We start from the raw sequence: 25,440 nt of genomic DNA on the forward strand, positions 1-25,440 counted from the left end.
AACATTCTGACAGCTTAATCTCTGGTTGGGTCCAGCTGAATACATCCACTCAGGGTTAGCAAATATTTTCATAACTTGCATGTTAGAAAAACTTCAGCAAACAAATTTGTAGAAATTAGTCTTAGCCTTTTTTTCTGTTAGTACAATTTAGATTAACAACCCAGACTCTTATGTGCATTAAGTTAATTTATTTAGGCACATGTAACCCTAAAGCACAGACTCAGCACAGTTATCATCTGGAACCGAAAGCAACCGAGAGTTTAACCCATTATCACCCTGTTAACCCGTGAATCTCCCTTGGCAGCGCACTCTTCTGGTCTTAAACCTTTATACAGACCAAATGTCCCCAAACGTTCCCATGTCCTACTCACCCAGGGTAACCTCAGTCTGCATAGGCATGGACAGAGCCGGGTGTTTGACCTCGCAGCTGAAGAGCGCGTCGTTGTCCAGCTGGGGGTTGAGAGTCCAGGTGAGTCTGGCCTGGACCGTGATGGAGCCATCGCTCTGGGGCACGTGGGTGTTGCTGAAGAAGTAGAGCGGGTCAGTGCTCTGCACCCAGCGGGGGAACTCGCGACTCACTACCGTCTCGGGGATGGTCTCCGTGGCCGGGCTGGGCTCGTAGCGCGGTTGCCTTGCTGGTGAGCTCCGACGGGGGCTCTCCGTGTAGAGCCGGCCCGGCCGCCCGTCTGGCCCCAGCAGCGAGAGGGACTTCTGCAGCTTGGTGTCATCCAGGTCCTGGCGGATCAAGGGCCTGGCTCCTCGCACGCCGGCTGAACCACCGCCCTCGCTGCCTGCCGTGGGGGAGACGTAGGAGATCACCTCGATCAGCTCGCCGTCCCGCTTAAAGTACACCTTTAAAAAGAGAGAGGGAGGAGATTATATATATATAATTAATGGGGTAGCTTTTGCAATTTAGTGAAATTATGGCCATCATTGATGCAGTGTTCCATTAATCATGGCTGCCCTGCCTGGGCATGATTCCTACTACACAACCACTGTGCTCGAGTATTGAGAGCAAAACTCTGCTCGAGTATTTTACAGTGACACAAGTTCCCAGTTGTATATAAAACCTCCAGACACTTGTATTAAAATCAGCATGGAGAAAGCGAGACTCCGGCAGGAGTGCCGGCACGGCTTTCGTCGGATTTCAGCCTTCCTCGATTTAAGCGTTTTTTTTATTTGCCTCTTGTCACTAACGAAGGGACGCCACCGTAATTCGCCCCTCCGTTTGGGGACCTGCGGATGTTTTGCGTTCAATTTGCGCAAGATCAGAGTGTCAATATGTGACACCTCACGGTTCCCTGGTGTGTTTGCCCTCCTCGCTCCTCTTCCTCACGGGTGCAGGGAGGAGTAGTTGGGACATGCCTGTGAATCTCTGGCCCTGGTGGCCCTCCCCCCTATTTGGTAAATAAAGGTAATGAAAGCAATCAGGGGCTGATGTAAGTTCCTGCCCTCCAGACTTACATAACGAAGTTTACTGCCAGGCACATAAACAGAGAGACGTGGTTGGGGCGGGGGGCGGGGGGGGAGGGGGGGGGAAGGAAAAGGAAATGAAAGACACACGTTTTCTGTCTTTTTTCACTCATGTCACTGGACCAGCAGTGATAAGAGTCACTCTGAGCAAGCCCAGGCGTTACAGTGACGATGAACACGGGTTTTAATGAAGGACTACACAAACGTGTACACACAAGTATACACACGCACGTACACACGTGCACACACACGCGCACACGTGCACACACATACAAACGTGTGCGCATTCATGAGAGCGCACATGAATACACGCACAAACACACACACACACACACACACACACACATACACACACATACACACACATACACACACACACACACACATACACATACACATACACACACACACACACACACACACACACACACACACACACACACACACACACACATACACATACACACACATACACACACGCACAAACACACACACACACACACACACACACATACACACACGCACAAACACACACACACACACACACACACACATACACACACATACACACACACACACACACACACACACACACACACACACACACACACACACTCACACACACACACACGCACACACACACACAGCAATGGTGTGGAAATGGAACACCACTAACAGGTAGGCGTTTATGCAGCTCTCATGGTGGGTGGAGGGTTGGTTGTAGGGACTAGTTTCCACCAGTGTGTGGAGCTGCAGATCCTCTGACATCCTCCACAGTCTCTGGGAGGACTGGCCACGGTCGTGTTGTAACAATTCACAGAACGGCTATTCATAGTGATGCAAATGACTGAGATTACTATCACCACACAACCAGCTTCTTCACAACACACACACACAAAAATTTATATATATATATATATATATATATATATATATATATATATATATATGTATGTATGTATGTATGTGTGTGTGTGTGTGTGTGTGTGTGTGTGTATATATATATATTTGTGTGTCTGTGTCCAAAGAAGGGTTCCAGGTGAGTAGTAAAAGAAAATTGTGAAATACACGAGGCTTTGCTCCATCTGTGTAAGTGCACTACAGTTTGAAGCATCTCCATATAGATATAGAGTGTTTCTGTAATGAGAAGGGTGTCCACAGTTTACGGCAATCGCTCTTTGTGTTTCCCCACAACAGTGAAGTTGCTATGGAGTTTTAAGAGGCTCCGATGTGAACGCACGCTGAGATCTCACACATTTCACACACACTCGACACAAGACACAGCTGGGCTGTGCTGGCACGAACCGAAACAGGCCACCTCCTGAAGTCTCAAATGGACGACTGCATTGGTTTTACAGGCAGGTTCGAGTAGAATTATCAGGAAGAAGAAAGGCACAGAAACAGATGAAATAGTTATTATACACAGCAAAAAAAAAAACAACCCATTAAATTAATCATTTTGCTCAGATTTTGATCATTACTGGTAATGGCTTACTACGACGTGTGCAGAAAAATGCCCTTTTTTCCACAGATGATAATCGATTGACCAAACAAATCGGAGATTTCTAAGAAGCGTCCACTAATGGGCCACACTAATTGCCTCGTATACATTACCGCACTACCAGTGGTGACACTTTGAATGAGTTATGAAGCTCCCCCGCGACTGAGGGGGCGTGGGGGTTTGGGGGGCCGTGTTGGCAAGGCGCTACAGTCGGCAGAAAGCCTGAGCTTCCCTGCCAGTGTGTCTAAAGCGGTAATGGACGTCTTCCAAACGGACTGGCCGCCCAAGGCTTGCGCCGTAGTTAAGAGACTGATTGCAGTCCGGGTTGAGATTTTGTCTGTTCTGTCCAACGTTGACACTTGCTTAAAAAAGAAAAAAGAAAAACAGAAAAAAGTCGGAATACCGAAGACCGAGGGCGCGCCGCCGGAGGACGGGTTTCCTGGCGGCACGCCACGGCTCCGAGATGCTTTTCCCAGACGAGGGAGGAGGGCAGTAGAGCAGGTGGCAGAGGGAAGAGCGCAGGGTGCAGGAGTTGGTGGTGGAGGGATACGTGTGGGGGCGGGTGGACCGAAGCAACGGGGGGAGGAGGATGGGAGATGTGCGGGGGGGGGGGGGTGGGGTGTCTAAGAGTGGGCGGAGCCTCCCACTCGATCAGGTGGGCGGGGCAAACAAACAGAGACTGTGCGCCGAGCTGCCTGAATGGCAGCTAATGAAAGCACTTGCTCGCCGTGAGCTGCCAGGCACCCTGCCTCGTTCAGACGAGCGACAACACACACCCCGCTTGTGCGGCCGTGGTGACTGCCCTCGCTCCCTTCCCCGCGTCGACGCCATCGTTTCTATGGAAACGGCGCAGGGGTGCGAGACTAGTGGGCCCATCCTCACTTAAACGCTCCCGTTATTAGCCTTCGTTATCCTGCTTCCTCTCGATCAGCGCAGGCTTGTGTTGGGAACGACTTCAACGGGCTGCGTGCAAGCAAGGCTTCCGCGCTGGGCCCTTCCCGTGCCTTACTGAGGACCCGTCCCTCCCAAAATCCAAATGAAAACGATTACTGTTCCCAGTAATTCAAGTTCTCAGGTGAACACGGTAATAACGCTTAAGCTTCCGTGTTCCGTGTTTTCCCTGTCTTGTGTATTTTAGTTCCATGCCATAATTTTGTTTTCTCCGCCCCTCGTTTGATTGCTTACACCTGTACCTCGTTTCTACCTCCTTTTGTTCGAGTATTTGAGCCCTGCCGTGTGGCCGTGGTCTTGCCTGTCCCTCGTTTCTACCTCCTTTTGTTCGAGTATTTGAGCCCTGCCGTGCGCCCGTGGTCTTGCCTGTCCCTCGTTTCTACCTCCTTTTGTTCGAGTATTTGAGCCCTGCCGTGTGGCCGTGGTCTTGCCTGTCCCTCGTTTCTACCTCCTTTTGTTCGAGTATTTGAGCCCTGACGTGCGCCCGTGGTTTTGCCTGTCCCTCGTTTCTACCTCTTTTCGTTCGAGTATTTGAGCCCTGCCGTGCGCCCGTGGTCTTGGCTGTCCATTGTTTCTTTGAATCCGTGCGTTTATGTGTTTACTTCATTGCATTTATATGTTTTTGAAAGACTGTGTATGCATGTAATTAGGTTTGTACTCTGTGTATCCTGACCGAGTTTTCCCTAGTCTTTGTTATAGCCTGATTCCCCTGTTTGCCTTCATGTGTTTTTGTTTTTATCATGTATCCCCGTACTCTCCGCGTTGGCTCTGTGATGCTGGACTACTACAATCTCGCTCTTCTCCACACTTGCATCCGCCTCCTCACTGTTACAGGGAACACACTTCCTTCATCGGTCAGTTGAGCGGTTTGGCCTTCGTGATGTTGGAAATTGTAAAACAAGGGGGAAAAAGGTTTAAACTGGATGCATTTGCTTTTTTCAGATGATATGACTTAACAACACAGGCCAGCGAAAGCAATTCTGTGTGATAAATGATGGGCAGGACACAGTATATGATCTGGCGTTGGGATCCCAGCGCTACACGACGCAGTTGTCCCAAATTGATCTGAAGAGGATGGTGAAATTGTGAAGCCACGGCACCGATTTTCTTTGAGCAGCTATCGAAAAACCTTCAGATACGAAGAGGGAGAAAGTGTTCAGAAAAGAGGGATGGAGGGAGGGAGAGAGAGAGAGAGAGAGAGAGAGAGAGACTGCGAATAATTTAGAAACAAGCTGTAGGGCAGTGACTCTGATAAAGCCTAAATGAGACACTTCAGAAAGAGGAGGAAAGTGCGGGAGATGTTTGAAGCTGCTGGGATATGAGAGAGAGGATTGAGCCTGGAGTGTGAGCTCACCTCGAGAGAACAACACACCTCTATTCCTGTCCCCAGCCATGTACCAGACAGAGAAAGAAAGAAATATTGGGGCAAAACACAAGCCAATAAACTACCTTTTTTTTCCCATTTTCTCATTTTAACAATGATTTTGTGCAATGTTTTTACCATAAAAGCACTCACTACAGTAACTTCTGCCTCCATACGCTAAGGCGTCATCTAAACATAGACCGCTAGTGCTACCCTGCCTAAATGCAGACTATTTTTAACTATTCCCCGCCAATCTGGAGAGAGGCACGTGGCAGGATTTCAGAGCCGCTTTAATGTTTTCATTCCGGGCCTCCGTAGGCGCCGAACACGGGGGCCTGGAGCTCCAGATCAGACTGCAGATAAAAGCCAGCGTGTGGGTCGTGGTGTCTCGAGACTTCCTTGGTGGATGAGCTCACTCTGAACGTCCTCCGGCTCGATCTGCCACACGGAGCCTTGGATGACGTCGGTCTGCGTGCGATGGCCCTCTGTGGGGGCCGTTCCGGGTCCCGAGTCAACAAAGAAGTCCCAAAAAATGCGTTAATTTCAGAGCAGCGTTTTTGTGGAATTTGTAAGGCCACATTAGACACTCGGGCAAGGCTCGCCAGCAGTGCTCCAAATTAGACGTAATATAATTTGGACTGGACTCAGCTTCCCCATCTTGTAATATTGCTTTAGGGAAAATGAACCAATAACACTCTGGCCCTTAGCAAAGCACAAATAATCCCTCTGCTTTTGTATCTTAGGTAAGACCACAGTGTGTTAGATATGAACAGAAGGCCCCTTTTTAAAAGTGTGTGATTATAATTCACATATATATAATTCATCTCCTACTCCCCCAAATATGAAGCTTCAAAATACATATCAATATCACATTCAGGGAAATGTATTGATTGACAGATCTTGCAATCACTGATTTAGTCCCTATAATTAACTGTGACTGTATTAACCTTCTGTGTGTGTCTTTGTGTATGGTGGTGTTGCAAGCATGATATCATCGCAGGTTTTAAGGCACGAATGCTCTTCTGTGTACTGACTGCGAAAGCCAAAACTGAGATTCGCTGCCTAACAACCACCAAGAGTTGAGCAGCTTTTGCAGTGAGCGTCTCCAAACATAAACAGAACACCCTCTATGTGTACCGGAATTATCCTGGAAGACTTCATTAGGAAGCGTGTGTGTGTGGGTGTGTGTGTGTGTGGGTGTGTGTAAATGCATTAGAGAGCTATAATTTGCAGTCTCTCTAAAGGGCTACAGTGTGCCGCATACAATGTTGGCCCCGGTGTGCAAGTTTTTGTTATAAAGTTCAGCTCTGTAGCCTGGTAAAACCACAGTTGTCATGTGGATAAATGTTAAATGCACAAGTGCAGGTCACAAAATATCAAAGCAGGCATTCAATGGCTGTACACGTGGAGATTGAGTTTGACGTTATGGACATATGCAGGAAACGGTTTGCTAGGCAGGAAACACACACAGGCTACACTGAATGGAGTGTGGAGGGAGCAACAAGACACCCTCAGAACAGGCTGTTCCACATTGGATTGGTCTGATTGGTCACAGACAGACATGTGTTTAGTGATTAACCTACCTTTATGAATACAATAAAATTATTATTTATATTATTTAAAATATTATTTTTTAATATTGATACATTATTATTGATTGTGCTTAGCATTCTTAAACGTATTTATTTCTTTATTATATATATATATATATACGTTTGAGAAACACACGTAAATACATTTACCTGTGAGAAACACTATTACACTATTAATTACAGGTAAAAAACACTATTACACTATTAATTACATAGCTGCCATTAATTACAGGTGGATATATTAAGTAACAATGCATAACAATGCACTGATACCTGGTGATACCTTATATAATAGAGTATCAGTGCACACAGAATGAGTGTAGAATCAAACTGCTGTCACACATTGTCACTCTTTATTACACTGCATTAGCTGAGAGATGTTTTAATCCATACGCTTTACTGTGTTGACCAGCAGTGGCAGAGGTACTGTGCATCATTTATTGTCTATAAAGGGCCGGTAACATCATATATAAGATGATTAATGTGCACTGTCACAGAGAGAGCTGCCAGTCCTCCACTTCCATTGTAGCCACTTGCTTTTGGCTCCTCCAGCATTACATGCATTACAGGCCCTGTCTGGGAGGAAGAGCCAGAGACTAATGGAGCTCGGGGTCGGTCTGCGTGTGGGTGAGGGGGAAGCCGAGTGGCTGGTGATGTGTGCGGGATGATAGGAGGCATCTCCCCAGGCAACGGCCGTGCCCTCTGGGTCTCTGCGCTGGCAGGAGGTGCTGTCCCTCGGCCCAGCTGCCGGAGACGCCGAGGTCCATGCAGGGTAGCGGAAATCGCTTTTACCTCATGCACCCCCTGCACATTTAATTGTCGGAGATGAGAGCGGAGTAGATGGGGGATAGATTAGCCTGGCGCCTGCGGTGTGCGGCTAATGGCTCTGCTGGGTCCACCGCACGGACATACCTGGGAAGTTGGGGTTCCTTGGCTCCTAGCAGCACGTCGCCGTACAGTGAAGGACGGAGCGTGCAGCTTCCCGTCAGTGGTGGACGGGCACGGCGACAGAGTTCCACTGTCATAGCCTTTGAGAGCGTCACAGGGCTGACAACAGTCTTAATTTGATTCGCGACGTGTGTGTGGGGCTCAGCTGTGTGAATCAAGTGTGTGTAAGAGGTGTGAGAAACAGGTGTGAGATACGGGTCAGCATCCACTTACCGATGGGGCAGGTTTGCCTCCTTTGGCAGTGCAAACCAGAGTGAAGTTCTGGGCCTGGTAGCGGCTGAATGGTGCCGGAGTGTTCTCCGCCAGCACAGAGATGTTGTTGGGAGGTGCTGTAAAAGGGAAAACAGCGGTCATGAGCACATGGGAGAGAATGTTGAGAAACTGTCAGCTGACCGGCGGAACGAGGTAAGCATGAGGGGCACGGCAATAGAGCCTGGCTGTCTTTCTGGATCTGGGAAAAACTTACTGAACTCGCGCGGTCACGCATCTCCGATGCCGTTTCATGTGCAGACGCACAGTCGGAGGGATGATTGCGCAGCTGAGGAAATTTGAAGCGTGCCAGCCCTCGGTACTGCTCCTCAGCGCCAAGAGGCCCGGCTTCGCACATGCTCCCAGCAAAGGATCGACATTATAAAAGCGGGCTGTGAAAACCGTGAAAGGGAACGGGACACGGTACCTGGGACACCAGGAAGCAAGGCACAACGCACCGGAGCGTCAACGTGCCGGGCCAGGGAGACTGAGAGCTATTCCATATTGCCTACCCATCCCGGCATTGCAGGAAACGCCATGGCACTCACTGGAGCGGCTCACAGCATTCAGACACAGGCCTGTGAGGCCTTTTTAATACACAGCCAATCACAAGGCCAGGGAGCTTGGCAACTGGGACTGTTACAGACGGAGTGTGAACGCTCATGCATATAATATCCAGAGCAGCCAGCTAAGCTGGCTCTGGGGGGTCTTAGAAACCCATTGCTGGGAAAGCAAGACCACATCCCGCAGCAGGGCCAAGAGGATCAGCAGGCCAGAAGATGTCGGACCCTCCAGCATTACTTCCAACTACTTCCTGTAATGTGACACTGGAGGACCTATCGACATCTTTGCAGACACAGCGTAATATCTCCTGATTGGGCTCATCTCCTGTGGGGAAGCGCAAAAGAAAACAAACCACTAAATGTTCCATGAAGGCTGAAAACAGCTTTATCACGTCTTCATCTCTCGCCACAGTGAGAGAACTGAGGAACAGGGCTGCAGAAGAGACTGAAGAATATTCCGGGAACAAACATTCGGGTAAAAGTTGAAGAATAGCATTTTTAGTTACTCAAGTATGCAAGCACATTCTTTTAGATAATTCTTAAAGTTAAGTAAAAGTACTAAATATATTTCTGAGAGCGTTCTTTGAAAGATAATTAGTTGTATGCAAAAAAACACTGGGGATAAATAATGGTTTGTATTAAACCTTTATGCATCATTTGCAAAATCATGCAAAGGATGGATTTTTCCATTATTATTTGTTATTGTGGAGCAAAGATATGATAGGCAACCATAGCAACAATTGACTTAAAAAGATACATAATAAAAAAACATTGAGTTTTCTGTTTTCACATTTAGCGTAGAGGAACTAAAATGTCCCCCCCAAAAAAAGCATAAGTTTAATAAACGTGGCTGATAACTAAGCCGATAACTAATTGTAAAATTAAGGCGATATCCACCAAAGCGTCCAAACACGACACCGATTTAACAGAGGACGCATCACTCTCCTGCGTGGGATGGTGTTCTTTGCCTCTGCCGATCCTGTTTTCATTCGACGGGACACTCTGTTGGGTGTTACCTTCTACAGCACTAAGGCTGACATAGTAACATTTATTCGAAAACCACGGCAGCATCATGCTACTGTCTTCAGAGGCTTATAAAGAATGAAGTATAACCAAAACTATGTTCAGGCAAGATAAGAATGGTTGACCAAACTTGAACTGACACACAAATCAATTAGTGTGAAGCTGAAAAAGATATTAAGGCCAAATTAATTATTAACTGTCTCAATACTGTATAGTAAACGTGTGTATATGAAAATATTGCAATTAGTTTTGAGTGGAAGGAACGATCATTGTTCTAGGTAGCTATATAGACTAAAAAGATGTTCAACAACAAATTCTCAAATAGCTAATTGTGGGTTTAAAACATACTAATGTTTGTTTATTGTATATATAAATATATATATATATATATATATATATATATATATATATATATATATATATATATATATATATATATATATATATATATATATATACATACATATACATAAACACACATCTCTAAATATCTTTAACAACAAGTGTAACAAGACATTAATTTATTGTCTGTTGTAGCTCATTCTCTAAGTTCTTCGCATTCAAGTTTTTGGGGGCTGAACATCAGTCCTGCTGTGCTAAAACGCTTCTCACATCCTGCTGAGGCAGAAACTGTGAAAGTATCCAATCACAGGTGACTTGTAGAAATGTGCAGATAGACATCTCAAAGGATCATACACCTCCCGTTGTGGTTTCAAAGTTCAAAGTTCACAGCCAGTTGGATTTCATTTGGCTAACAACTTGGCGTTTGGTGAGATGAGCTTTTTTATTATATGAGACTTGTTTTAAAATGTGAGTAAAATGTACAGATATTTAAAACCTTTACTTAAACACAGTAACAGAGCACATATACTTAATTACTGCCCACCTCTGATCCACAGTGGGCAACTGGCAGAGGGGTCTACGACCAGCCGCTGCCAGGGCCGGCCCCGTTTTGGCTTCAGGAAAAATGAAGGGATGAGAAACGGTGTGTGAAATCCAGGGACAGGGTTAAAAGAGAACCCTGCAGAAGCCACATCGATGAACTCTACCGGATCAATAACACTCAAAGTGCTGAGGGAGAGAGAGAGAAACAGCCCCGCCTTGGGAACGCGGTGAAGGAAATATAGTCTTTTCATGTTTCACATTATAACTAAATATACTTGGGGCTTTTAAATCAACACACTATAGTGGTTATTTGATTAAAAATGAATGGAGGAGGTGGGCACTTAATGGTCTGACAGATTTTTCTTTCCTCTTCAGTTAATTGCAAATTGATGAAAAATGTTTTGGAGGATAATAGCTTCTGAACACACTCTGAGCTGTTTGGGGAAGAGACATCGGATATGTCAGTGTCCCTGATGCCCCTGTCGCCTTGGCAACCCTGTCCGGTGTCTTTGTTTACTTCCTGGTTGCTTTTCCGCGTGTTTCCTCGTTTTGGTTCCGTTCCTTAGTTGCGCTCCTGTCCGCCCCTCGTGAGTTCGCCCCGGTTCTTGTTTCCCGTTGCCAGTCGTCGGCGTTGTCGTTTGTCCTCGCTAGCTTAGCGAGGACACGTTTCGTCGCAGCCTGTTTCCTGTTGCGTCCCTTTCGCTTCTCTTGTTCATAGTTTCCGTGGTTAGATTTCTGTCTTAGTTTAATCATGCGTTCCGGTTCTGTTCGTCTTGGCTTAATGACTCTGATTATGGATTTGCCCTGATTAAATCTCAGCGCTTGCGTACGCCTCCCATTCACTCCGCGTTAGTTCGGATGTGGTGAGATATTGTGAGATATGATGAGATGTAGTGAGATATTGTGGGATATAGCGTGATGTGGTAAGATATGACGAGATATGGCATGATCTGTGACATACATCTGCACTAGAAGCCACTCCAACAAGCACTTAAATAAATAAATACTTAAATAAATAAAGACACTTGGTTCTGCTGGCTAAGGCAAATTAACTCAGTGTTCCCTCAGACCCTATAAAACAACACGTAATGGTACAAGTGACGTAACATAATCCGAGTGTCAGATGAACATCAGGACACAACTACTGTATATGAAACGCAGTGCACAAAAGTCAATACAAAGACTGACATTTGAAATTTAAACTCACATGTAGCTATTAAGGACATAACATTGCTGAACACTACTTTCAGTGAAAACAAAAGGCCATTAACGATCATTCCCTTTTATCATTCGTTTCTTCTGTGGCCCTGGAGGTGGTGGTCTGTAAGACGGAGGGTCTCTGGTTTAGATCGCTTCTAGAACCCTCAGGGATCAGGCTCGCACTTGTTAATCATGTTCTCCCCTTACTGTGGGTTTGGTAAATGCTAAAATATACTTTTTTTTTTTTTAATTATGTACTTTAATTAGATGCTGTGGAAGAGGAAAACCCACAGAGAGAGAGAGAGAGTAATGGAAAATGAATGTAAGGGCAAACGAGCGAGAGTGATAGAGCGAGACAGGGTGAGAGAGAGCAAGTGATTTCGCGGAATGATGTTGACAGGGCGGTCTAAAACCCGAAGACATCAAAATAATCCCAGATGAAACACTGAATTGAAATATTGAATGGTGGCTTGATTAAAATCTGAATCCTCCATGTTTGGCACAAAAAAAAACACCTTGGTTAATCCTTAGAAGGATTAAGAATGCCGCCCAGTGTGATAGCATTTAAGCCTTTCTTTCTCAATTTTCTTGCACTCACAAGGTTACCTGCCCTATTTATCAGGCTGTGAGCTCTGGAAAACATGGCGCCTGGTGCCGTGGCAATGCGCACAGTCTGGCGCTGCGCTGCTCGCTCGCGCTCACGGTAGCCTCCATCATTCTGTTCTGTTTTTCCAGCACGGAGCATCGCCTTCCAACGCGCCAACCGCACGAGCACAACGTGCCGGCCTTCTGTTGGACTGCAGTAACCGGCAGAGGGAGAGTTCCTGAAACAGGGCGACGTCCCGCCTTTGTCGAGAGCCGTGGTCAATAAATATCCTGTTGCATTGTGATCTTGTAAATTAATGCAACCTTTGGAGGAAACAATTATCTCAACTAGGAGAGAAACAAAATCAAAATGACTTGGGGTTATTCCTCTCAGAGCTCTGGTCATGGCTGCATTTTTCAAACTCTCTCTCTCTTTCTCCACTGACCTTTATGTATTTAAGCATTTAAAAAAAAAAAAGCTTTAAGCTGTCTTGTTTGTACTCCCCTCGGTCTCCTCTGTGAGAATGTCCTGTGTGGTCTAGAAGTTTTGTATGAGGCATTTCGGGGTCTTGTGTTGTTTATAGCTCAGCTGCGCTGCTTTATAAGATCACCTGTTTTCACAAGAACTTGCTACTCTGCAATTTTGTTATTATGAAATAAAACTTTTATTTTCAATGTGTGGTGTTTAATTAGAGCTCTGAAGATAATCAACACATTATCACGATTAGATCTCCATAAAAAATTCAATATAAAAGAAACATATCATTACAAGCCTATTACCAACGTATTATTTTACACGCTGTTAGATATTAACTGTTTGCTACCTTCACTGGGTTTGTCAGGTTACATTTACATTTACATTTACGCCATTTAGCAGACGCTCTTATCCACTTATCGACTTACAAATGTGCTTTGTTATTTCCTCATAGAACACATCCTAGCCAATACAGCGGGTTAGAGTCCAAGATACCAATGAACTAGAATACTGTAGAATACTGTAGAATGCAGGGATCAACACAGCTGACATCAGAATGAGTGGAAAATGACGTGGTGACATATTTACTATGGGACACAATATTACACACACGTGTCAACCCTATTTTTCCCCCTCTGACAATCTACATGGCAAAGCGATCCATCCTAATTGGCACATTCTTCCTTTTCCGACATGACTGCCTCAAGCAACAGTGCTCAATCAACCGATCGATTGATTTATCAAATCAATCAGCAAGTAGGATATCTTTCCCCCAAATGTCCAAGAAGGAGAGGCCTGCGGTAGGAGGGAGATCCCTGTATCTCCGCTTTCTCCTTCACCTTTCACAACCCCTTATGGAGCGCCGTTATCGAGCTCTCAGAGGTCCCCAGTGAGGGCAGAGGTCAGGCAAGTCTGATCTGCCTGCTTTGCACACAAACTAATTCACTGGTGGCTTTAAAAAAATAATAAATTTAGCTGAAATATTGAAATCACTCTGGTTTTAATTACAAACCCAGAACACCAGGACTCTGAAGCCAATCAATCTAAACTTCCGGGAGTCCTCTGACACTCGCCTCATCTCAGCACAGAAACAAAAAGATATTAGAGATGTTATCTGTGAAAAAAACAACTTCTAGCTTATTAGATGCTAAGATGCTTATTAGCGGTTTTTAATGGGATAAGAATGAAAATAACGACCAAAAATCAAACAAACCTGCTGGTGCGATTCAATCAGAAATAACCTCCTTGAATTATTCCCCCCTCACACTCTGCACCCTAAGATAGTATAAGCCAAAGCTATCAGCATGCACCATAAGAGGGTACATAATTTCCTTAATTAATCAGCCTTACTTAAATGAAAGCTATGCACACTCCACTGAAGCACGCTTTATGAATTGACCTCTAATGTCTATAATATTTCTTGGCGTAAAAGCAAAGTTCCTCTTATTTTCACTTCTTTTTAATTTATCACTGGAGCAAATAATGAAGGTTAAGCCATCCACAAACATATTTGCTGTATATAACAAGTCCTGTATATAATTCGTGCTGTATATATATATATATATATATATATATATATATATATTCGAACATCTAAGTCAAAATGTTGTAATGTGTCAATTTCAGCAACCCATGACAACCCATGTGCAACCCATGTGTCCCCCCCAAGGTCGTGCGTAGGTGAGGTCAAGGTGACTGCGTTTTTGATATGGTCCTCGCCCGCATCGCTCGAGTGTGACAGCGCAAAGCTGCAGAACACATTTGGCTTTTTCCAAACGCTTCCCCATGCCAACATGCCAACACGCAAGCACGCCAACGCACGATTACATGATTCAGTGGTGCTGATGAGCATTACGCATGCCACGTGAGTCCCACAGTGTGCCGTGTAATGGAAACAACATTAGGATTAATCCGCTTGTGGCTTGGTTTTTAATAATTCATGAAGCATTTTCTAAAAGTGTGGCGATGAACACTGCAGCCAGAGACCTGTTAGGAAATGCTCCCTTGGTCCAGCCTCTGACAGACGCCTGGTGGTCACCGTGCGCTGATGAAACACAATGCCTCGGCTTCCTGCCGTACACAGCAAGTCCCTTGATATCACTTGTCAAGGTAAGAACCAGAGGACTCCCTGTTTCTCCAGATTATGGATGCAAGGATTATGGATGCAAGGATTATGGATGCAAGAAAGAAAGTGCATATACGTATTATCTACGTATAAGTGAATAGAGGTGCTGGTTTGACTGGAGTCTTGGCCTGGGAGTGGACAGGAAGAGGCCGGCGAGCCCCTGTCAGTTCCTTTGGCTTCGTCTTCGGAGGGACAAAGATGGAGAGATGAATGGGGAGTGAGTCCTGGGGGAGCAGAGCTCTTTGAAGCGATGACCCATGCCGTGAGATTAAAGGCAGCCGAGTGCTTTTTAATCACTCTGCCTATTGTGCTCTTAGGATTTGCATTTGCGCCACACCCCCTTCATTTGCATTCGTCATTACTGGGCTGTCAGCGCTTATCGACACCCTCCCCACGCTTCCCGGGAACACGGAAGGAAGTTTGGGGGCAGTGGGCCGCTAAGCCTGCGACTGCGTGTGTGTGTGTGTGTGTGTGTGTGTGTGTGTGTGTGTGTGTGTGTGTGATAGAAGGGACCGACTCAGTCTGACAAAAGCAGAGGTCGTGCCGTCACAGGACTCATTAATCATAGCAAAGTCCAAAGTGTGTGTGTGTGTGTGTGGATCTGTTCCTCTGCTGGTGAACCATATGCTTTCATTGATATATCACCCACCACTGAGAGCTGTCACCTGGACACTACCTCTGGGCTGTTTTGTTTAGCGTGCTGTGCTGTGCTGCGCAGGACCTCTTCCACAACACTAGTGTTGACGTGACATCAAGGCTCGGAGCAACCGTTATTCGAAAGCCAACGTTAAATGTGTAATTCTCCGGCACTTAAAGTTCCCGTTCGGTGTCTAATCCCAAAAAGGAGCGACCCGCCTCCCCCACGTGAGCCTTCTTCCGTCCGCGCGGGGAGCCCTTTCTCCGAACCTAAGCCCGGGAGTGTGACACCGCCTCCCCTGCCTCTGCTCCCACGGGATGGGTGATGAGATGCGTCACGCCTGCATTCGGCACTGCTGCCAGTCCCGTGCTTCCGGAGCGCCGGGCTTCTGCGCCGCGGAGTGAGCAGGAGCGAGGGAGGGATTTTTTTTCCCTTTTCGGGTGAGAGAGCAGCAGAGAAGGAGGACGACGAGGAGTGAGGGTTTTTTTCCGCAGACAGAGGCGGAGAGGGGAAGGAATGTGGCAGATGGCGGCTCAGTGCGCGGTGGAACTCCGGCGACGTGGCGGCCGGCGCCCGTGGCCCCAGAGTTGCTGCTTGTCCGACAGGGGTCCCCGAATGCAATCTGCTCCGATTTGGCCTCTGCCACCCCTCGCTGCAGGCACTGGGCTCATTTACAGAGCGTGAGCTCTCCAGCTCTTCCAGGTCCTCCCAGGGGGTCCGTGCGCCATGCACAGACAAACTGGCTGATCACTGCAGTACTACTAACTGATCTCGATCCTTTATGTGTTTTTTGGCGACCGGGGGGGGGGGGGGGGGGGGGGCTTCCTCTTTATTTTCTAAAACACGTTCTCATTCTTCCTTGTCGTGCCCGCCTACCTGCCACGGTGGAGGGAGACCGAAGGGCAGGGGGTAGAGGTGGGGTGTTCCGCCTTCTGGAGTGTGGAAAGTCCTGCCCAGAACTCCTGCCCACGTCATTAGAAACACTGTGTAGGTCTATGGCCGGACTTATGGGCCCTCGCTGGCCATGCAGCGTTTACGTTAGCCATGCAGCCTTTAAGGCCTTCATCGCTTGTCAGGTGTTGACCGCCGAACGCCCTTTTAACTGGATATTCTTTAGCCTAGCAGTAATAAAGATGTGTAAATACACCTAATATATCGACTAAAGGAAATACAGGCCCATAAACGTCCATGTGAGGTGAGCTATCTGACCTGCCGGGCACGTATTACTCAACCGCGAGTTCTCAGAGACACGCCAGCAACCCAACTACCCACCACACGGCCCCTGTCCACAACCGGCCAATCACAACATCCGAACGAGGCTACGCCCCGCGCTCCGTGCCATGTTTCAGAACGATGTGCCGCAGTGCTTGATGTGGTCAACGCCATGTTTAGACAGATGGAAAGTGGTGCATTTTTAAAAGCTCCAGAATTTCATTTGTCCAGCACATACTGTGACAGAACCAACTCCAAACCAACGGCGAAGCCAGAACTTCAGTCCTTATAATTGAACAGATTAGATTTTAAAAATACGCAGTCCTCTGCCACAAATACAATCTGATGGGATTTGCATAACGGCTTGTAATCATATCTCATTTCTAGCATACACCCATTCTGTAAGATAACACTTCACAGCTTCTGTGTGTTTTTTTGCCAAGTTATATCACATACCATCAAAACAAGAACCACTTGGAAGCTTACGGTGATCAACTAGGCCATATGCAGGGGTTAGTCTGTAGAACTTTATATGGGGATCTGCCTTGCTTCAGTATTAAAATTCAAAAAGTGTGATAGAGTTGTTGTCCTGTTGTCCTGGATTCACTCAATTTAAGTTAAAGATAGAACTAGAAATGTACAGAGAGGCCATTAGCTGAATGAATGAATGAACTGTATTCCTTAAGGGGACATACACCCGCCACCAGCAAATCAACACCATGAAAGTTGGTCCTTAGAAAAATACCTCTGCCCTGTATTCATTACTGTAGCATGCTCGGAGACAGGGCTGCTTTTGTGCGAGGCGACCTCGCGGGGGACATAATTAGCTGTGGTTTCTCCAAAGCCAGGCGCGGGGTTGCATTTTGTTCAGCTCCGTGTGAAGAAGGACCTCCTTCAGGCCTGAATAATGTGAGGGCGGCCGGGTAGTCAGCGCTGTGCGCTCTGCGCTGTGCAGATCTGAAGGCAGCCTGGGCAGGTGCCTCTGGCACCAGTGCTCAGAGGAGGTGCCAAGGCAACCTCTGCAGGACTCCTGCTGTTCCAGCCATGCTGTGCCCGCTTGCCGCGAGTGCAGTGCTTCCAGAACACAGCCCATGCAATATTGATGCCCTGCGCTGAATAGAACATTGTTTAATTCGTGTCGGTTTTCCAACATCATATTTGATTCTGGAAAACAGGTCTGTTTTTTTTTCCTTCTCCCGACGCCACGAGACACCATTTGTATGCTGCAAATATTCTAACAATCATTTCTCATGGCATCACTATGGTAGTGGTTCCGTCTTTGATTATGCGATGGAGGATTATGGGAAAAACTACTGTGCTCTGTCGCGCTGAAGAATAGCTATATGTAAGGGAATGCGGAAGACGGAATTCCGTGTACAAATAATTGTCAAAGAGTAGGGCCTTGGCTTCTTCCAGGCTGGGAAGCAATTTAATGAAGCAGTGCAGATATTCTAGCCCCAACACTCCAGGAACCAGGATTTCCCTTTAATGCACATTACAGAACATTTTGATATTCTGATATTCCAAACTTCCAGATTTGTATCAGTATGGAATTTTCATCAGTGCTGTTATATTTCTGCTTGTGCAACTTTTCAGAGACAACATTATTGCACAGATGCTTACTTCTGCCCATATGTCAGATATTTTATATAGCTTCACTATTTATTATTTGTCCAGAAGTTTATACTTTTATTCCCCCTTGTGTTTAATATCAGCAGTATCCACAAAACAGTCTCAGTGTTTGTATATGGCTTGTTCAAGTCCACAAGTCCGGGAATTTGTCACTATCAACTCCGTCCCCACTGCACTGCAAACCTCCCATTTTCCACATGAGGTGCTCTGCATTCAGCAGATTGGAAAACAGGACCAAATGGAATGTGAAAAGTTGCCTCTGGACATGAGACACGAGACGTCTCAAGGACGTCTTTCATTTTTCTTTCTACCGTCTCTACATAAAAATAGATTTAAAAAAATCACAAAATATGTTTATATTTTTGTACACCCCTCCCACGCATATACATACGTACATACATACATATACCCAGTTGTGTGTAATGTTTTACTGATCTGCCACTTTCTGGTCTAATGTTACACTCCTTCAGTGCTTCTCTATCATTTTTTTTTTTTTTTTTTTTTTGCCGAGCCTTGGGCTTCTTTCCCCTCAGACAGCATGTCATATATCATATATAATAAAAGTCACAAAGAAAGTAGCTAACCCTGGCGGATCCAAATCAGACATTAGCAACGGACATTCATGTCACATTTTTAACCACCAAGGAAACATTCTCCTGCCCTGAATAGCCATGGCCCACCCTCGAAACAGACATCCAAAATTATATTATGGAAATTCTGGCTGACAGCTTTTCTTAAATGGGGTCACAGCAAAGTTATTTTTATAAGAGTGATTGATAATAAAAAGGAACTGCACCCAAAATTGTCTCATATACTTCCAAATATTACTAGTTATATCAACAACTGCAGGTAAAATATTTTTGGATGTGGGAAAATTGCTTTCACTATTACTGCCTGTTAAGTGTTAACAGAGGAAATAACAACCACCCCAACACACACACACACACACACACACACACACACACAAGCACACACACAAACCTTCGTCTCACTGTTAAGACACAGTCCAAGGAGGTGGAATCTGTGACCTTGGACCAAAAGAACAAAACAAAAGGCCTTGGACTCCCCCCTTTTGGCTCAAGATCGCCTAGCAACATGTTGATGTCAACATGAGGTGTGCTGTGCATCTGTGCCCAGTGGCATGTAGAAGCTAGCAGGTCTTTCACATTACACTCTCTAGCTGAACCAGAGATGGGTGCAGAAGTGCTTTTCACTAGATATGAACAAAGACACATTTGCTGCAGTTTGTTAAGTCAACAGCAACAAAATATTTGACTGGTTGATGGCTGCTCATTTTCATTCTGCAGGAGGCACTTTATATTCAAGGGTCACTTTTTTGCCACACAAATGCTAAATAAACCTTAAAGATGTCTGTGGGACAGACCTGGCGGTCCTTTAACAGGTCTGTGTGGCAGACCTGACACACCTTATCAGCTCGACCAGCTGCGTTACTGGGTTAACAGGAGAAGCTGGGATTCCAGCCTCTGCCACTCAGTGGTGTAATTATTCATAATGCACTGCTCACCACTTCATCCTCAGGTCAACATCTTACCTCTTATGGCTCATTTGCATTTAAAAGAATATTTCACAATTTACATTTTCTAAGAGAAAACAGGGAAAAATAATGCAAGCATGGAACCTCACATAACAGCCAAGCACAAGAATGACTTAAAATTTAACACAAAACTCTCATTTTTAACTACCAAGCCCAAGCATCTAATATCATAGTTCTGACTTATAAGTACTGTTTCCAGCTTGGGTATCGATTATGTAAGAAAGAGGTACTGTATCTTTTCGGCAGTGCTGAGTAATACATGGAGGTTTAGTCACTTTGCTTACAAGGTGACTAAACAAACACTGAATACATTTTAAACTAGCAGATCGGTGAATGTCTAAGATGGCTGCGTGAATAATTTCCAGCTCTGAACCCAGGTCTTTGTAGTACATGCTGACAAGATCATTACATTTGCAGTATGATAAGCACACGAGGACGCCCCATTCTGGTACCAAATGGGCAGGAGCCATGGATCACTCTGCCCAGGTAAAATGCAGTGGTAGCGCCATGTGTTTTTGGTTTTTGCTTTGGTTTGGTCTCCATCTTGACTCATGTTTTGTAATCCCTGGTCTTCAGAAGTGTATCCATCTATGTCACGCTTCCCTGAGTCTAGTTGTGTGTGTGTGTGTGTGTGTGTGTGTGTGTGTGTGTGTGTGTGTGTGTGTGTGTGTGTGTTTGTGTAGTCTGTGCTATCTGCTATTTCAAGTATGGCTATTATGTTTGAACAAAACAAATGTGGGTTTGCCTGTATGGGTTTGCATAATTACAATAGTTTAATTCAAGCATTAATAATGCAATAACTATAGAAAGAAAACTCCCCAAATGAATTATGAATCATAATGCCTTATCAGGAATAAGCCTGACAGTTTTTGGCCCGTGTGTCCGCTGCGTCATAAACACCAAGCTATCGATTAAAATAGTACGCGTATAAGAGCGTGCACGGCTTGTTTCAGCTCGCAGGCGACAGAGAAAGTCATTAATCTGTTGAATAATTGCCTGTCAAGAACAGATAACCTCTTTCTTAACAATAATTCATGAAGAGCTTCCTGAACTTGGCTAAAGGGAGAGCCACTGGGCAGGCCAAGAAATGCATCTGCATGCGCAAGCCGGAGCCTAAAATAGCCTTATCAATTTAGAGACCACGGACTTCTCGTGCTTTCTGTGCCGTGCAGATAAATATCCAAATTCCTTCTACTGAAAGTAAAATCGGCCTTAATGTAGACGCCTGGTTCCATTTTACAGTCGTTCAGTCACAATAGGTTCAACAGGCCCGGCCAAGCCGCAGAGCTCATTACAGGGAACAAGGTATCGTTTATGGAAGCCAATCTGACAAACCTAGCGACTTTGACACACCTGACGCCGTAGGTGTTCTTGCGCGCGTCTCGACTCTGTTAGGTTTTAATTTGATTCCGAGGCTGCAGACTGCGTGGTAAACTCCGGTCCTTTTCTCCCAGCTCCTGGCGTTCCGCTCCGCTGCAAAATATTTTCCTGCAAAATAATTCTTCTACATGTGGTGTGTAAAAGAGGAATTCCTTTGAGGAATGACATGGGAGATTTTTTACATTTTTTTGTCACTTTCGTGAGTTATTGCCGCCAGACCGTGGACTGTAATTCCAAAAGGGGTCCTTGAGTGCATGGTTATCCCAAAAAGCCAGGCGTGGCGCATGTGAACCACAGTCGGGGGGGGGGGGGGCTTTATTTCTGCCTGGTGGGTGGGAATTCCATTAGTGCTTCAGATCTACGTCTTCTGCCCATGCCATGTTCTTCTGTCATGGATGGGCCTCGGTTCTATCCGGCAGAACAGGGCGACTGATGTTTCTGCGGAGTGGCAGAGCTTGCGGCGACGGTCAGACAGCTGTAAATGATCCCTTTCACCTCCCACCAGTGACCTGGGCTACATGACTCGAAGAGCTAAACAAAAATAAGTGGATATATAATACGTCCTCGAGGGGGGGTTATTACAAACCTCCCTGCCCCCACTGACGGCTGGCGGTGCATGAGCTCTCCATTTAGCCAATTAAAATATGACAGTCTGGCAGGAGCGGGATCTCTTCACAGGCCAACCTTGTGGATTTATGGGACAAGGGATGCCAAATCCAACATGAATTCCTCCGGCATCTGTAATTTACATTCAGACGTTTGGGAAACCTGGCAGAGTCGGAACAAATCCATCCGCTACGCCTTTACAGACGGCATACGGAACCTTCTAAAGATGCACTTTTTCACAGCCTGTCCCTGCTCCCTGTGTCTGCATGTGTGTGTCTGCGTCTGTGTGTGTGTGTGTGTGTGTGTGTGTGTGTGTGTGTGTGTGTGCATGCGTGCGTGAGATCACAGATGTGTGCTGGGTGTCCACTATGAAAACAGGAATATGGCTCCAAAATGGTGTAGCTTCACATCTCAGTTTCAGAGGCCTTGGGAGTCTAGCAGGCCCCATGTAACATTTACGGTCTCAACGATGCGCTTCCTCTCCGAGGGACAAAGATCCGACCTTGTTTAGCTACAGCATGAAAACCAAGCTCAACCAAGCTTCCCGGCTCCCTTTCTTTTTCCATGATTCAGCCGAGTCTAACGTTTGCGCAGTGCTCTTAGTCACCTAAGAGACGAGGCAGGAAATTCATTCAGGCTCATTCTTCGCATTCCAGACAAAGTCAGAGACTGGTCCGGACAAACCCGTGTAATCCGTGCCGATGTCCGTAAACCCGGACCCGTGTTCTTACGGATTTTCTTTTTCCGGGAGAAGGACGTCTCTGTCACTGAGCACTGGATTCCAATTGATTAGCCTCATCGCACAGAGTGAAGGATAAAGATGGGAGGATATGAGCACGCAGTCAGCCACACTCGGAGGCTCTCTGGGGAGGAGCTGTGTTGTGGGGCGCCATGGAGTCTGGCCAATGATAAACGCAGGGTGAAGGTGGGGGGGTGTGCAGCGATGTTGTGAAGGTGGAGGAGCGTGCCGGTAAGGAGGGGTCCAAACCACAAAAAGGGAGCAGGGCACAGAACTCAATAGAACTCCAGGCACAGGAACATGGACCAGAATAAAAGTTAAAACACTGGAAAGAAAGCCTGAGGAAGACATTGTCATGGAAAGACACACAAAGAGAGAGAGGGAAACAAAGAGACAGAGAGTGAGGGTTCCAAGGTTGTTTCTCAAGGTGAATGTTCCTTTTAAGATCTTTGCCATGTTAGAAGATGAGACCTGTGAGATTATTAAAGGGGGCTCTCATGAATAGCTCTGTTTGGTGAAGGTCGCTCTAAAGCGCTAAAGCATGTTTGTTCGGAACGTATGAACCAGTGTATTAACGCAGCATATCACACTGCTCAGATTTAATGCAGACAGTTCTTTTCTTTTGGCTTCTTCAGGCCGGGATGTGAAAGACAGTTTCTATAACCAGTACCACAACGCCGACAGAACTGATATACTATCTTGCTGCACTTTAGAAAAGTTTAAAATGAGAAAAAAAGGCTCCTTTATTTCTATAGTATTATACTTTTGTAGTTTTCATATCAAAAACCTACTACTGGGCATTGCTCAAAGAAGGATTCATCTTTAGATCTGTAGCTCATCTCGGAGTTTCTTCCTTGTGTGGTCTCAGGTAGTTTTCCCCTAGCTACTGTCACCCTGGAATTCTGCACCGAGGCTCCAGATCTCTGAAAAGCTGTTTTGTCTTATCATCTGTTGTATAAATAAAGGTGATATTCAAATAAAACTGTATTAGATGTTCTGCTTTCTAGTGACCAAGCGATGCTGATTTGATTTGATTTGATTTGATTTGATTTTTAAACATGTGTTATGAGCAGGCTTAGACAAAGCTTTTGAATCAGGGTCAGGATTGTAGGCAAAGTCAAATATATTCATATATATATATGTGTGTGTGTGTGTGTGTGTGTGTGTCACCTAAATTCTTATCTCATTACTCGCTTCAGCATGGCTGACTGTTTGCCAATACCACACGGCACACCGTTTGCAACACCCGACCCCGCAACCACGCAAATGTCACCAGGGGCCGGGGTTTGAGGCGCACGCTCTAATAAACAGCAACAACAGCAGGCACACTCCACCTGACCCCAGCACAGTCCATCACAGACCGTCGATAGTGCGGCAGGACGGAACTGGCTGACTAGCTGTGTGGTGGTGGGGATGTGCCACCAGGCTAACACGACCACCTGCAGCTGCTGGGTGTGTGGTCTAAGGCACCAGAATAGCCTCGGGTGATTTAGGCTTTCCCCCGTAGCCAATCAGACATAATGATGAAGCAAAAACAACACTGTGCAGAACTGTGTCCTGAGAAATTGTTTCTTCAAACAGCCAGAATTACAGCCACACGACGAGCGGCACAGTAGACCGTGTAAATAAATCATTAAAAAATACAGTGGCTTTTTACTCACTAGCCAAATTTAAAATATTAGCACTCGACTCTGCCCTATATTTTAATAAACCAAAGCATCTTTTATGGATCCTCATTTGGAGAGGATTAATGAACACAGCGTTAGATGAACTATACTGCCATATGCTTGCTATGTTGTTAACTCCCATAAAAGCCTTTGTTTGTACTCTTTGTTTGCTGAAGTTGCTGAAAATCACCAATTTTACTGGGCAAACAGAAAAGCCAAGTGCACACACACACACACACACCCACACACACACACACACACACAGTCAAATTTTATGGATTTTGGCTTTTGAATTCCTTCAGGTCTGCACTAATTAATATTAATTATTCGTCCTCGGTGCGATCTCTGCTTAGTAAGGAACAATAAAACAGTTAAAAGTCCCCCTTTGCTGCAAAAGAAATTATATATATATATATTTATTTATTTATTCAGCTGAAAAAGAACATGTTTCCTCCTCTGGCTGCGCAAAAACATTACACACCTATCAAAAGCTTCGTTTAAAAAAACTGGGGATGTATGCCTACATGCAGGGATATGTAATCAGTGCTGAAGTTCTGCTTGTCTGCGTTAACTCCAGAATGGCCTTTGTATTAAACATCATAAGTTTTTATTTATTTATTTGAGATGACCAAGAAAGAGAGAGAGCACAAGAGAGAAAGAGAGTGAGAGAGATAGAGAGAGAGATAGAGAGAGAGAGAGAGAGAGAGAGAGAGAGAGAGAGAGAGAGAGAGATCAAATGTATTAATTATTTTCTTTGAGGGCCTGATGTGGTTTAATGCACAGTAATTCTTGTCGAGAAGGCCTTCAGAGAGATGGCAGGTTTCAGCCAGTGCACTGCAATTGTAGAAATTATAGTTCTCATTATGGAACTACTTAAAGAGGCTTCAGATTAACATATACTAGACAGAGCCTTTCTGAATCCTGAAAAAAAACAAGAAACTGCAGGGCAGAATAAAACCATTTTTGTTTTTTAAGTACGGCAGATGCTGGCAGCAAAGTGAATTCAAATCCATAAGGAAGTTGACGGTTGTTTATTTCGCACACAATTATTACTCTTGGGTTTCTTCCTTAGACAGACA

The 25,440-nt window shown here is 45.6% G+C and overlaps 1 protein-coding gene across 2 annotated transcripts in view; it reads right to left on the reverse strand.

The window, feature by feature from the left end:
- igsf21a (immunoglobin superfamily, member 21a) overlaps positions 1-25,440 on the reverse strand; it is a 158,550-nt gene that overhangs the window by 16,631 nt on the left and 116,479 nt on the right. For both annotated transcript variants that reach the window (XM_035520667.1, XM_027023908.2), the window contains exons 5-6: positions 8,042-8,157; positions 372-852 (exon numbers count right to left, since the gene is read on the reverse strand). In XM_035520667.1, the coding sequence (XP_035376560.1) occupies positions 372-852; positions 8,042-8,157 (597 nt within the window). The remainder of the gene's footprint in view (positions 1-371; positions 853-8,041; positions 8,158-25,440) is intronic.

This window comes from Electrophorus electricus, chromosome 20 (assembly GCF_013358815.1).
Source record: "Electrophorus electricus isolate fEleEle1 chromosome 20, fEleEle1.pri, whole genome shotgun sequence".
Classification (NCBI taxonomy): Eukaryota; Metazoa; Chordata; class Actinopteri; order Gymnotiformes; family Gymnotidae; genus Electrophorus; species Electrophorus electricus.